Genomic DNA, 15,424 nt, shown 5'->3' with positions numbered 1-15,424 from the left:
CTTTAACAATAAACTAGAACTCAAACGATAACAGCTAACACTAAGAGATGCTACTTGCGTCTGCATGCAAGAGGCAGACGTTCCGGTAACCGTCACAGGCGGAAAGAAGGAACTGAGGGGCTGCAGGGTCGGCAGTGCCCTATGTACCACGGCATGAGCGCGGTACTCCAGGGGGCGCCTGAGCCGGCCCTACGGAGCTAGCTAAAGGAAAAAAGTTCTGGGAATCTGTGCACGGGGCGCGCACACACCTATACTGGAATGGATATGAGCAATCACTCGAAGATAGAACAATCCTTGTCTCCTGCTCACCAAAGCTGGTTTTCCCATCCTGTGAGACTTTTCCCATTCCACATCATGACGACGCGTGAGAGACAGTGAGCGAGATAGGGCCTATAGCCTGGCAGTTGGGGCACTCACCTGGGACGTAGGAGACAGGTTCAAATCCCTGCTTTGCCTGATCCAGAGCTGGGGCTTAAATCCACATCACCCTACATTTCCTTGTGCCCCTGGATGTCTTTTCTGCAGGTACTGTGTTGCCCCCTCACTTTATTGGTGGCCTGCATCTTGCTTTCCTGCTGTAGGATCTGACAGGTATCAGGTTTTACACATGTTCAGAGCAGGCTCCACTGGTAAGATCCCACTTTGGGGCTTTAGCTTGAGCTAGGGCTCTAAGCACCTTGTTAGCTGTGGGGTGGCATCAGAGCTTAAGTGGCTTTTTTTAAATGGTTGACAGGCAGAAACTTAGGTGCCTAAAGGGACCTCAGCACCTACAAAGTTAGTTGGCAGCTGAGTGGCAGTTTTGAGAATGTCATTGGGTCTTTAGGTGCCTAACTACTTTTGAGGATTTGGGCCTTTGTTTCTCTATGCCTCAGTTCCTCATCTGTAAAATGGGAATAATAGTAGTACCCTTCTTCACAAAGGTGCTGTGATGATAAATACATGGAAGATTATGAGACACTCAGGTACTATGGTTACGAGAGCCATATAAATACCTAAGATATCTAGATCCTCACTATCAGAGTTCATTGTTAATTAGAAATTGGACATACAGATGCAGGTTACATCTTTATGAATATAATTCTAATGCTGACACAAACTCTAGGAACTCGCACTCTCAAAACTAAAAAATTAAAAAAAAATCAAATTAGGGTTGAGTCTGTGGGATAGTCGTAGTGTTTTTCAGCACTATGCAGGAGACCCAAGTTTAAATACCTACCTTGGCCCCTGTTTGTTGCTCTCTAGGGCAATGCTCAGCCATGGGGGAGGGAAATGACTTGAATCATTCAACAGTAACTCAACAACAGATTAAGATGTCAGCCAGAAGAATAGGAGTTAAAATCGTGAGTTTTAAGGTGAGGAGGATTTAAAGCTAGAGAAAATAACGGCACATTTTAGCACTAGACTACTGGGACCTGACCTGTTAAGGCCTTTCTAGAAGTACAGTACCAGTGGTCACTGAAATCAGAGAAGTCTTGAAAATAAAATTCAGTTTGAAAGATTTTTTTTTTCTGATTTCATTAAAGCACTAGCATGTTTTTAGATTTGCCTGTTGTGAAAGCATCAGTGTTTTTCCGCTTTTCCAGTCATTAACAGCTTCAGTTTGTGGTTCCCTATGGCACTGAAGCTGCTAAAATTGTCACTCACTCCTTACTAGCTTTAAAAGAGACTGCATCAGCTACAGTTTTTTTTCTGGAACATAGCACCAGAATGAGCCTGCTCCATTAACATTGAACACTTCACATTTATTCCCAAGCTTTCAGTTTCACTGTGCAGTTTGCTATGCAGTTCACACACATCCATAGCAGCAACAGAACACTCTTTTCCTCCAATAACTTGTAAATGAACTACTGTAAAATGCCTTGCCTTTAATTAATCTTTTTTCTACTTATGCTAAACTTTGCTTTATTTCTTTTTTTTCCCCCATTCTTTTTGTGGTGCAGCTGTTGCCATTTCTGGCTCCCCTTTCCCATCAGTCTCCTAAGGTTTCAGCTATAGGAGCGAGTTAGGGGCAGGGTATAACAGAAGCCATTGCCCCATTCAGCACTGTTGCCTGCCAAAGAGGAAGGGCATTTCTATGAAAAATTGCAATCGGGTGGCACTTTCAAAACCACGGGTGATCAGTAGAATTTCTACTTTGCAATTGCAAGCCATGGCATATCAACTATACAGAAATACCACATTTGGAACCAGCCTTCAGGAGTTCCTGGACAAGCACACACACACCCCTCTGTTTGCCTTTGAACCACTATTGCAGTGTGACAAGGCTGTAAATTCAGATTGACACAATAGGTCAGGAGCAGACCCAATTTCAGGGATCCTCTAATACATACAGATTCTGAGATAACTTATGGATATTTGTATAGAACAATGTTGAATTTAGAAAGGTCACTGACCTTTTGAAAGCGGATAAAATGAAAACTACAGCCTGTGATGGAAAACTAACTGGCTCCAATACTGCAGAATAAATAGGAGAATGCAGAGAAACACAGGAAAGGATTGTGTATATAATTTATTCTACTGATGGGGGTGCAGACAAAAGTAATTCATGCTAGCAAACATCACACAGTGATAGTAAAAAGAAATCTCCTAAATTCAGTTCATTCAGCATGGAGAAAAATATTGCTTTTTTTAAGTAAATGACAAAACACTTTTCCCTCTCTTGTTCATCAAAATAATTTCTCTAATAAACTTCTATTTTAATCAAAAAGTTCTCTTTTTAGTTTTGCTAACTAACTAAAGTATTTAAGAATGGTCTAGCATTTCATTCTGCTGGTTTGGTATGCTTCTCACTTTCTTTTAGCCTAGAATTCCTAATTTTAATAAGAGAGAGACACTGTGGCAGAAGCATGACTAGGAAGCATAGAAATTTCAAAAGAATGCTACATTGAAGTGTACCCAATGTTACAGGCATGTAGAATACACATAGTTTGTATCAATATGTTTTATATGTATCTTTGTTGTTCTGACTTGTTGGGTGGGTTTTCTTGTGGAATCTGCAGGTAGTAGGCAAAGTAATGCAAAGTTTCCAAAGCCAGCTAAACAGATACTAGAGCTGAGCAATTTTTTTTTCAGTGAATAGAAATTTAGCTGAAAAATTCAGCACATAGTTTTGACTTAAAAAAAAACCAAAAACCAACAAATTTGGGAAATGTCAAAACAGTTCGACATTTTGTTTTGAAACTACATTTTTCAAATGTAATAATTCAAATTGACATTTTGTTTAGAAAAGGCTGACATTTCATTTTGAAATGTAGTTTTGAGTTGACATTCAAAACAATTTAGTTCTACATGAATGAATTTTGTTCGGTTTCTCATTTTGCAAAGAACACCAAATATTCCCTTTCTGTTCTAAATGAAACATTTTTTCTCCTGCATTTTTCGGCTTGGTATGCACACAGTTCTAGCAGACACTCAGCCTTTGAGTGCCTTGAAGTTTCACCCCCTGGGGAGAGGAAGCACTAACTGGTTTTACCTGCTTCAGGAAGCCAGGGGAAAACAAAGGCCCACAGCTGTATGAGGTGTCCACCTGAACAGTTTTGTGGCATCCTTCGTTATGATCCAAAACTGACAAAAGATTGTAACCTAGAGGGAAAACACTACTAGCAAGGTTTGAAGGACTTTGAAGCCTACTAGATTCCCCATGCAGAAGACTGTTGATTGTTTTATTATATGTTTTCTCTGTAATGCTTTTGTCCTAAAATAAATGTATTGCGCTCTGTGAAAGCTGGTGGCCACTAGCACACATTCTCAACACAGCCATTTGTGAAAGAGAGTAAAATTTCAAAGTTGAGACTAAAGTCAGACTTGCTGGAATAAACACAGTGAAGCGCAGGGGGACTGAAAGCCTAAATACCCAATCTGGAGAAAGAGGAACGAGAGGTGACAGCTAAGAAGCCTGAGACCCGACTGGGAGCCGCGGAAGTCTGAGAGAAGCACTTTAATTTCACTTTCATTTCTATTCAGAAGCATGGAACTCTGAGAAATTGTTTTAAATAGCATATTGCAAGGAAATCGGACAACTGCCTAAATCTGAAGTATGTATTACACATAGCCTCAAAAGAGGGAAGGTGGTAGACTTTCTGGACAGGAAGATTATAAAGTAATTCTGCCAAAAGAATATGCTTAGGAAATTATGCATCTGGCCTGATGCTAAATGGCTGCAAAATATCTTTGCCTGCCAGAAGAACTGCCTCTGTCTTCCAGTGAACTAGCAGGCTGGCAAAGAATCATAATCCTTCATGCTAAGATGATTCTCTAGAATACTACTGCATCATTTTGCAATCCTGGGTGGTTGCATAGGCAGATTTGTAAATCCCTTGAGTAGCTTGTGGATTAGAACCTGGATCTTTTGGTCCAGTCAGTTATCCTCCATGCTAAAGCACAAGGTGGCAATAAAGAACCATTTATAAACTGGAGTTAACCATCCCCCAAACACAGGTTTTGGATGCTCTAAATTCTGTCAGAGTTTCAGAACCTTCAGAAGTTGCTATCAAAGAGAATTTTTTTCCCCTCAATGGTAGCCTATTGAGGGGAAGATTTAGAGGCCTGATATGCAAACCTATACCAGTGATGGCATATCACGATAAGATGCTCTCTGCAGTGCACATAAAATACTCACTGTACCATATCCAGTGGCCAGTTTAAGCAAAGCAACAATCTTATTATGCTTTGGGAAATTTCCTTGGGTCAAGAGTATTCCCTAGTTTATCACAGAATCATACTTCTGGAAGAGTAATGCCAAGTAAACCTAGGTCATCCCAGACAGGTGTATGTCTAATCTGTTCTTAAAATCCTCCAATGATGGGGATTGCACAACCTCCCTTGGAAGCATTTTCCAGATCTTAACTACCCTGATAATTAGAAAAAGCTTCCTAATGTACAAACCTAAGTCTCTCTTGCTGGAGATCAAACCCATTACTTATTACACCTTCAGTGGACATGGAGAATATTTGATCACAGTCCTCCTTAAAACAACCCTTAACATATCTGGAGACTTATTAGGTGCCCTCTCAGTCTTTTCTAAACATGCTCAGTGTTTTTAACTGTTCCTGATATGTCCATTTTTCTAAACCTTTCACCATTTTTGTTGCTCTTCTCTGGACTCGCTTCAATTTGTCTACATCTTTCCTGAAGCATGGTGCCCAGAACTGGACACAATACTCCAGCTGAGGCCTCACCAACACCAAACAGAACAGGAAAATTATCTCCTGTGTCTTACGTACAATGCTCCTGTTAAAACACCCCTGAATTATATCAGCCTTTTTAACAACTGAATCACATTGTTGACTCATATTCAATTTCTCATCCACTATAATACCCAGATCCTTTTCAGTAGCATCACCACTTAGCCATTCAGTCCCCATCTTGCAGTTGAGCACTTGATTTTCCCTTCCTAAGTGAAGTACTTTGTACTTGTCTTTATTGAATTTTATCTGGCTGATTTCAGACCAGTACTCCAATTTGTTATGGTGGTTTTGAATTCTAATGCTGCCCTCCAAATGGTAAGCAACACCTCCCAGCTTCATGTTATCCTCAAATTTAATAATAAGCATACTCTCCATTCCATTACCCCAGTAATTAATGAAAACAACAATAACTGAACCCAGGACTGACCCCTATAGGATCCCTTTAGATATGCCTACCCAGTTTGACAGTGCGCCATTGATAACTATTCTTTTATTACGGTCTTTCAACCCACTGTGCACCCACATTATAGTAATTTCATTTAGAATGCATTTCACTAGCTTGCTTATGAGAATGCCATATGGGACTTTGTCAAAAGCCTTACTAAAATCAAGATATATCACATCTGCTGCTTCCTTCCTATCTACTAGGGAAGTAACCTCACCACAGAAGAAAATTAGGTTGGTTTGCCATGATCTTTTCCTGACAAATCCCTACTGGCTATTCCTTATAATCCTATTATCGTCAAGGTGCTTACACAGTGATTGTTTAATAATTTGTTCCTGTATCTTTCCAGGTATCAAAGTTAGAAAGACTGGTCTATAATTTCCTGAGTCTTCTTTGTTCCCCTTTTTACTGACAGGCACTATGTTTGCCCTTCTTTAGTCTTCTGGAACCTCATCCATCCTCCAGAAGTTCTCAGAGACACCAGTTATCAGTTCAGAGACTGCTTCAGCTACTTCCTTAAGTACCCTAGGATGAATTTCATCTGGCCCTGCTGACTTGTAATACATTTAACTTACCTCAGTGTTCTTTAACTTGGCCTTTCCCTATTCTGGTTTTCATTCCTTCTTCCCTATTATTAATATTAATTGTGCTGAGTATCTGGTTATCGTTTACCTTAAGACTGAAGCAAAATAGGTATTAAACACCTCAGCCTTCTTGATGTCTTCAGTTGTTAGCTTTCCTTCCCTTTAAGCAGAGGACCTACAGTTTCCTTCGTCTTTCTCTTGCTCCTAATGTATTTAAATAACTTCGTATTGCCTTTTATGTCCCTTGACAGGTAACTCGTATTGTGCCTTAGCCTTTCTGAATTTATCCTTACAAGATTATGCTATATTTTTGTACTCCTCCTTAGCAATTTGTCCATGTTTCCACTTTTCTGTAGGATTCCTTTCTGATTTTCAGGTCATTAAAGAATTCCTGATGGAGCCATATTGACCTCTTACTATTTTTCCTATCTTTCCTTTGCATCAGGATAGTTTGCGATTTTGCCTATAATGTTGTCTCCTTCAGAAACTGTCAGCTCTCCTCAACTCCTTTTTTCCTTAGATTTTCTTCCAGTGGGACCTTATCTACCAGTTCTCTGAATTTGTTGAAGTATGTAGAAAAGTGACTGAAGTTCTTGTGAAACAGTGATGCCAACCAGTTTCAATTGCCTTTTAGTTAAGTTTTCACCTTCTTTTGGATGGCATAAAAATATTTACATTTCAGGCCTAAAATTATCTATATCCAATTAAGAGAACACTGAAAACCTTTGGTCTACAGGTGATGTTTGGAGCAACAGTTGAGAAGTCTGAAATCTAAGAAAGAACATGACTTCCTATTTAAAGGAAACGAAGGCAGGCTCTAATTTAACTGGAAAGCGATATAAACTTCTCTGATCTGAGTAGCTCCATCTTGTATCATAAGAAGTCAGAAATCTCCCAGTAAATAGGCAGTACAGAAATAAATAAAGGGAAATAAAACTTTATAGTACCCTTTTTGGTGTGGCCCGCAGCAGATAATTATTCTAGGGAGGCATTGGAAGGACAGGATAAGATGCCTGCTTCATAAAATATTTCTTTTTTTACCAGCATGGGGAAAGACACAAATTTAAAAGGTAGAGTTCAGCAGAAAAATAAGAGTGATACAGTTCCACTGTGGGACAGTTCTCTGGAATTTAGACAGACTAAAAAGCGAATGTACCATGTACATAAAAAACCTGAGACCTCACATTCAGGGCTTGTCTACACAAACACTTAGTTTGCGGCAAGGTGCAGCATAAATCTTCCCTGCACTAGCCTGCCATGCACTAAATATCTGTGTGGACCCTGCTGCCCAGCACTAAAAGTTCCCTTGTGCTAGGGTGACCATATATCCCAAAGGGAAAACGGGACCCCATGTGGGGCTTGCCCAAGCCCTCCCCCCACGGGGCTGGCCCAAGCCACTTGCCCAAGCCCAGCCCTCACCCTCCACACCCAGGGCCTACCCTGCTTTGAAACTTGAGTAGATCAAAGTGGACTAGATAACTGTTAGAGCATACATCCCAGTCTCCCTCTCCCTTCTGTCTTTCAAATTGCATCTCTTTTCTTTCTTTCCCGTGTATACCCTAAATTCTCCCCACTCCTTCTGCTCCTGTCATCCCATCCGAACTCCAGTTGCCCTTTCCTATCATCTGTTAAACATATCTGGTGCACTAGGTAACTTTCAGAAAGAAATATTTAGGATTTATGATAATTTTCCCCATTAATTTTCTTCCTTAAGCAGAAGTTGGCACATAAAAATATTTCCCTTCAGGGGAGCTCATGAAGAGTTGACCTCTTTTAAAATGGCCACTATCCCACTGTCACAGTGAAAGTGAAGTCAGCAGACATCTTTGTGAAGATCAGCCTGTGGCCTAAGTCCTGCTGATAATAACGGGAGATGCAGCCATTTTGAAAGAGCACAGTTCTATGTGGAATTCTCCTTTGTGGAATTTGTCATTCCCTGCTGAAGAAGAAACATTCAATATAAAAAATAATGAGGAAAATGACCATTAACCCTAAAAAAGAGCTTCAAATATAGCTAATGTACAATATTTTTGCTAGTTTTAACCATAAGCAGAGTTTAAAAACATCTCTATTATTTTGTTATTTCGATCATGTAAGAGAAAGAAGAAAACACTGGATGTTAAACACCTTAAAAGATAATTTTGAATATTAATTTTAACTCAAAGTAATTAGCCAATTTGTAAATTCTCAGAAAATTCATTCAAAGACTAAGTAGTATAATTTTGAAGAGGAGTGCTGTATTTTGAAGTGCATGAATCCCAGCTTTAAGAGCAAAACTCAACCTTAACTAAGAAACCATTAGTGGCACTTCCATAATTAATATATTTAATATAATACTTCCTAGTTTCTATATACTACATATATTATACAGTGTATTATTGCAAATTTTTGCATACATCTTCAAAAAGATATAGTAAGCCAGAGAAAGTAACAAAATATTTCAATAAAATTAAGAAAGCCCTCAACTAATTTATGTAAATATACACACTTATTTTTGTTGTGCATCTGTCTCAAATTTGTCACATGAAGTGCATTTTAAAAAAACAAAGTATCTCTTCAGGCAATGCTACATTAATATACATTTTTGGTACACTTTTCCAAGCTCCCTTTCCGACACTCACTTCTTTGAGTTTTCTACTGCATACAACTCAACCCATAAGGAGCCATTCATTTAACTTTACAAAATGGTTGTGTACTAAACAAATATCTGTCTGTCTTAGGTATTTTTAGTGTGTTTACCACCACAATACAGTATTTTAATGTTTATAATTATTCTAGATCTGAAATGATTAATGTAATTTTTCATCACCAATAGTCATGCAACTTATATACATGCTTAAATTTATGCCTTTTGAGTAGTCCTGTGGAAGTCTGTAAAGTTAAACCCGCACATCTTTGAAGGTTTGGAAAAGTCTTTAAAAATTGAATTACATTTCCAAACTATGCAAAACAAACTTAGCAATTACTCAAAGTTTGTACTATTTTATTACAGAATAACAATACATTATACCGTGACACTGAGAAATAACCATTTTAAAAAAAAATCAATTTTCTAATCTCCATCTTTCACCTGTAGGATAAAAAGATTTCAGTCTACCTAGTTAACTCTGACTGCTAATGATTCAGTAATTACTTATACCTGCATTTTAATATTACATTTATAGCTGATTAAGGGGTATTTTTTTCCACCAAAAATTTGGTTTTGTGACTTGAAAACCAAGTCTCAGTCCCCTAATACTTCCTAAAATGACTTCTTCACACCTTTCCTGAGAATTGTATGAAAAAATAAGGAAAGCCATCAAATAAGTGCACAATAGCTTGAAATGTTCATTTTAAATTAATAAATTAAAAGTGGGCGCACACTCACTGGGAAGGGAATATGTTATGAGGAAAGTAAAGTGTGATGGTGCTTCATACATTAGTGCTAGGGGGGAAAACCTTCTCCCCTAGATATTAGGAATAGAAACCGAGACCAAACTAGTCTCTAGAGTGGCAATCTACTAAGATTTTATGGTAAAAAAAATTATCCAGTACCATAAATTTGAATCCGCCAATTTAGACAGTAAAAAAATGAACGGCTAAAAACTGAGCCCAGAGGGTAAGAGACTAGAATATCAGGCCTGATATTATATGATTATTTGAGAAAATTCCAAGGTTAGCCTTGAATGCTTTGTAAAGTGACAAATTCATTCCATGTCTTCATAACCTGGCAAGTTTGCTTCAGTTAGGACCTTTTGACTACAGGAGATGGATATCATATGAAGACTTGACTTCAGTGAAAAACTTTCTCGGCCCTGTAGGTCTACTTAACACAGGTACAAATCCATTTTACTATCCTGTTATCAACAACTGATCTAACGCCCACAAAAAGATCTTAATCATATGATTAATAGCACAACCCTTTGGTCTGACTCTACTCTTTACCCAGAACCAACTGTGCACTTTAGAGAATACATTTCCTCCCTTATGATAGGTCTCTTGTCTATGAAAAAAGTCTCAGTCACTGGAGGAGCCGTCTAAAAAGCTTCTTATTTGCTAAATAGTCAACAACAAGCCTTGCATATTCTTTTAAGCAACACAGCCTCCTTATTCATAACATCCACCACGTGGACATATTTTACATTTACAGAGAGTTTGCAAATAACATTTGTATTTTATTCAGAACTCAAACTAATAATAAAATTATTAATAACCTGAAATTCAGAACTCAAATTAATAAAAGGCAACACCAAGCTCCTATAGCACTCAAGGTTATCCCAATGAATTCCCTCAGAGGTGTCCTGGCAAAAGCATTTGTACATTAGCTAGCATAAAAAAGGAAAGGCACCAGCCCAAACACAAACTTGATAAGGAAATGCCATATTTAAAAATACCAATTAAAATGTTGGAGAGAAAATCTTAATGCAGATGTAGCCCTAAATAATGTGAGCTATTACAAGCTTCTTTACCAAGATTCACTGGCCTTCAAGCCACTTCTCTCTTTTTGCAAGGAGAAGGGGAGAATATTAATGAGTCCTGGACACGTCTCAATGGTTGTATAGCTGGCCTACATAAGTCTTACTTTAGCATAGAAGCTACCTGTTATGGTAATAATAGAATTCTGAAATAGTGGGATTATCCAAAATTCTCTTACAGCTAATGAAAGATTTGGTTATATATATATGACAAAACAAAATTCTTCTCTGCATATCTAACCAAAAAAAAAAAAATTGTGGGGTGGAGGAGTGGAAAGCTGGTTTGCTGGATATAAATTAAAGTGTTTAAGATGTACATTAGAAAATGTGCAGGCATTTTCTTGATAAAGCAGTACTTTTCATAACTGCTGAGTTAATTCAACAAATATTTTTTCAGACTAACAACATTGCAGAATTAATCATGAAACTATAACATTAGAAAGTGAATAAAAGAAGCACCCACATGAACATTTACCTTCCACTGCTCTTTTGAAGAAAACTTTGCAGCTGCCACAGGTAACCACCCCATAATGACATCCAGATGCCTCATCCCCACACACCAAACATACTTTGGAAGGTCTTGAGGATCCAGTTGATACACTTCTAAGTGAAGAGCTGGGGAAAAAACAAAATGAAATTATGAATATTTCAAATCACACCAGCCATAATGTAAAGTTCAATGAATAATCTATAACAAGGTGTACTGCTCTAGACATCTAACAATTAGAGACCCACAATTCTTTCTGGTATTGCTTGACTGCACACCCGCAGTTGCCTTAATTAGAATATCAAATATTTTTGGTTGCTCATTTTAAAATACCCATAATCTATCAATGCTCAAGTGATAAATTTCCACAAGGGCAATTGTATTATTTATTTTAGTCATCTGCTAGCAGTTAATAACACACAATAAAAAAGAAAAGAAAATCATAAACATAATAAAAAACTTTAATTTAGCAATGTGCGTGTTCAGTAATGTTTAGGTGATCAAAGGGAGTACTGCACTATGCAGTTCTTATTTCTACCCTGACTTACCACATTACTCCAGTTAGTTAATATTTTTGTTCATATTACACTTCATTAAACAGCCTAACAGCATATATACTTTTAAAGTATGTTCTTTCAAAAATTATAGAGAACTTTTCTATCCTATTTTACATGTCAGAATAAGGAAAATAAATTTTGGAGGTTTAGGCAAATATACCAGTCCACATATGAACTGTCAGGACCTTTCAAAACCAACTTCAAAAATGTGGCTGGTTTTAGGCTGAATTGCGGATTTATGCACAACCCTCATTGAGGCATTCCCCAAGGGGAGCTTCAAGAATCATTGTGCTTCAAGAATACTTGGAGTCAGTTGAGCTTACTGGTCTGGAGATTCCTCCTCCCCTTTAGGGAAGCTTGTGCAACTGGCAGTGCTAGCTCCATACCTTTCTTGTGCTCAGAGGAGCAGTACCTGAAGAATAAGGAAGGCTTCTGAATCCATCTGCCACTATTTTATACCTATGGCCAGGCACAATCTTGCCCCGAATATCTCATCTTTTCTCTTAGTAAACGTAATCAATTGACATTCTCACGTATTCCCTACCTTTAATACGGTCAACCAACAAAAAGAGTAAATTAAAAAAGTATCCACAAAGAATTTTAGATTGAATTTGAAATAGCTATACTATTTCAAAATTGCACATATCTGCTAAAATGGTATTCTACCGTGTCAGGATAATTTGATATTGACAGTGAATATTTATCTTCTAACAAATTCTCAAGATCAAAAGTGTATTTGTTTATTCTTTGTTGTGACAGAAAAGGGTACTCAGGAATTTTTAATTAATTAATGGTAATATTTTATAAACACATTTTCTCAATGTAGTTCAAATTCATCCAAATTTACAGCTTCACTGCATGAGCCATAAGGAGGGTCAAATTATTTATCCCAAGGTCACACCATTTATGTCAGTGGTCAGATTATATTAGAGTGCAGGACTTGATTGGTTTCTGTGTTTTATTTTAACATCTAAATTATGCTGCCTTTTAAGTCACAGCACTCAGATATTAATCACAACACTGGAAATGATATTGCTCCTCCAGTCTCATCTCTAATCTATTAGGTTTACTAGTCTTCCTCATTATGTTATTTATACTTTCATTATATAACAATGTAACATTGTTTGTCTGATAATTATTGGGCAATGGCAATATTTTGTTATAAAGACAGGGGAAGTCTTGACAAATGTATGTGAATGAATAAGAAACATTACATTTTGCTCAAGTTGTAGTCATTGATATATCATCACTCTCTCGAACAGCAGAGAAAGCATAAAAGGATGGTCATTTTAATAAATCCTGAGTAAACTACACAACCAAAGCTGCACTTATAACTCAATGTTTTCAAGCATTATCATTGGATACATAATCTGCTTGAATAATGAACACGACTGGTCAAAATTTTGTCAAAACTGTTTCTTGATGAAAAATTGGAGTTTTAAATAAAACTTCTTGCAAAAAGTTCTCTGTTTTCAGCAGAATATTTCAATTGTCAAAAAACTGCATGAAAACTAAAAATGTTTTGGTTTTCAGCTGAAAACCAAAATATTTTGGCTGAAACATGAAATACTTTCATTCTCAAATGCTGCTGTCCCACTCTCTTCAATGGCTGGGCTCCCCAGCCAGATTTTCTCTCCATGATGCATCACAGCCCAGTGAATGCCAGGATGCACTGTCTTGCCTCGGGGAAGACTGCAGTGCATCATGGCAAGTACAGCTTGATCAGGGAGCCTGGCCCATACAGGAGTATGGGAGCATGAGATACTGGAATTACAATTCCCATGAGGGACCATGGTGGCATTTCAGAATTAAAATATTTTGATTTTCAGCCAAAATATTTTTAGCTTTGATTTTTTGCTGAAATCTTTAAATCTTCTGTGAGAAAAAGAGTATTTCCCAATCAGTCCCAGTAAAGAATTTAAAATTCTGTTATCACTGGATTAACCAGGTTAAAAAAAAGCAAGAGCAGACACAGTAGGACAAGGGATGGTTCATGTTTGACACTACACATGTGCACAATGTTTACCTACTAAGTACATTTCCAGTAAGTAAATACTAAATAAATTTCTAAGTAAGTTCCAGTAAAGTATTTGAAATTCTCTTCTCACTAGATTAACCAGGTAAAAAAAGCAAAAGCAGACACAGCAGGACAAGGGATGGTTCACGCTTGACACTACGCACGTGCACAATGATTACCTACTAAGTACATACCTACTATGTATTAACTGTGGATTTCTTATGCACCCAACCCCCACCACTGATTTCAGTGTTAGTTTGGGTCAGGATTGGGTTATAAATGAACAACATTAGTTTAAAAAGAAATAAGTTTGCTATGTTCTCTTTCCTGCATGTCGCCCTTTCACTTTTGTTGTTTTAAAACATGATGTTAAATTACTTCATGCAGTAGGTACAGTTGTGTGTATAACAGAGAAAGGTATAAATGTGATTGCTTCTAAAAATTTACTGTAACTCATACTGCTAACCTTGAAATCAGTCATTCTGTTCATGGAAGCGGTTTCCTACTCAACGGAGATGCATTAGATGGTTATATCTTTTCCTCCTAAAGCACTCTTATAATCAAGTTGTCAAGTTTTTCCTCAATGACTTGACTTAACCATGACAAACAAGATTACGGAAACAAGCACTTTTAAAAATTCCAGGCCAAATATTCAGCATTTCACTCCAGATAACTGGATTTCTAAATCTTTCAACCACATATTATTTAATCTGTCAGATTTTACATTTATTGAAAGAAACAAACAATTTAAGGAAGAAAAGAAACAGTATATTCCTAAACCAGGAACTAAAGTAAATTCATTTTGAAACTGCATTTGCTTTAAGAACTCTCCTAGCTATATTTCTCCTTCTATTATAAATTACATGAACAAGGACATTCTCCTCCTTTCTTTGTCAATCTGCCATATGTTACAATCCATGTGCTGATGCCAACAAAATGATATTATGGAAAGGATTGTGATTTTGAGATCATGCTGATGAAGAAAATCTGGGAAAGCTATAAGGATGTAAGGTTTAATAGTTATAATCATCTGCACTGAATATCTAATTCTAACACTGATTACTCTTGGCTCTTTTTCTAGGGAGGAAAGCAGTTAAGTTCTTAAGACTACATATTATTTGGCAAAATTTGCTACTTCTACAAGTCAAGAGACCTGAGTAGAGTGGGACAATTACCTCCTGTTTCTTATATGTAATACTCCTGTTAATACACTCCAGAATCATACTAGCCTTTTTTGTGGCTGATGACTCCTATTCAGTTTGTGGTCCACTATAACCCCCAGATTCTTTTCAGCAGTACTACCACCTAGAGTCCTAGACAATTACTCCCCATCTTGTGGTTGTGCATTTGATTATTCCTTCATAAGTGAAGTACTTTGCACTTGCCTTTATTGAATTTCATCTTGTTGAATTCAGACCAATTCTCCAATTTGTGAAGGCCATTTTTAATTTTAAACCTGTCCTCCAGACTGCTTGTAACCCCTTCCAGATTGGTGTCATCTGCAAATTTTATAAGCACACTCTCATTCCATTATTAAGTCATAATTGAAAAATATTGACTACTACTGGACTAGGACTGACCACTGAGGGACTCCACTAGATAGGCCCTCCCAATTGACAGCAAACCATTGGAGTGCAGCTTTTCACCCAGTTGTGCACTTATCCTATAGGTAATTTCATCTAGATCACAATTCC

General features: G+C 37.4%; 1 protein-coding gene and 1 pseudogene across 8 annotated transcripts in view; one reads left to right on the top strand and one right to left on the bottom strand.

The window, feature by feature from the left end:
- Positions 1 to 15,424, bottom strand: part of NR3C2 (nuclear receptor subfamily 3 group C member 2) — a 285,508-nt gene that overhangs the window by 112,993 nt on the left and 157,091 nt on the right. For 7 of the 8 annotated variants that reach the window (XM_067551920.1, XM_067551926.1, XM_067551922.1 and 4 more), the window contains one exon: positions 11,133 to 11,284. In XM_067551920.1, coding sequence (XP_067408021.1) covers positions 11,133 to 11,284 — 152 coding nt within the window. The remainder of the gene's footprint in view (positions 1 to 11,132; positions 11,285 to 15,424) is intronic. The other variant, XM_067551921.1, reaches the window with a different exon arrangement.
- On the top strand, positions 2,150 to 2,465 carry LOC137155544 (transcription initiation factor IIA subunit 2 pseudogene; annotated as a pseudogene).

Source organism: Emydura macquarii, unplaced genomic scaffold (assembly GCF_026122565.2).
Source record: "Emydura macquarii macquarii isolate MOO-44397 ecotype Brisbane River unplaced genomic scaffold, CSIRO-AGI_Emac_v2 contig_1363, whole genome shotgun sequence".
Lineage (NCBI taxonomy): Eukaryota > Metazoa > Chordata > Testudines > Chelidae > Emydura > Emydura macquarii.
This window is presented reverse-complemented; position numbering and strand designations above follow the sequence as displayed.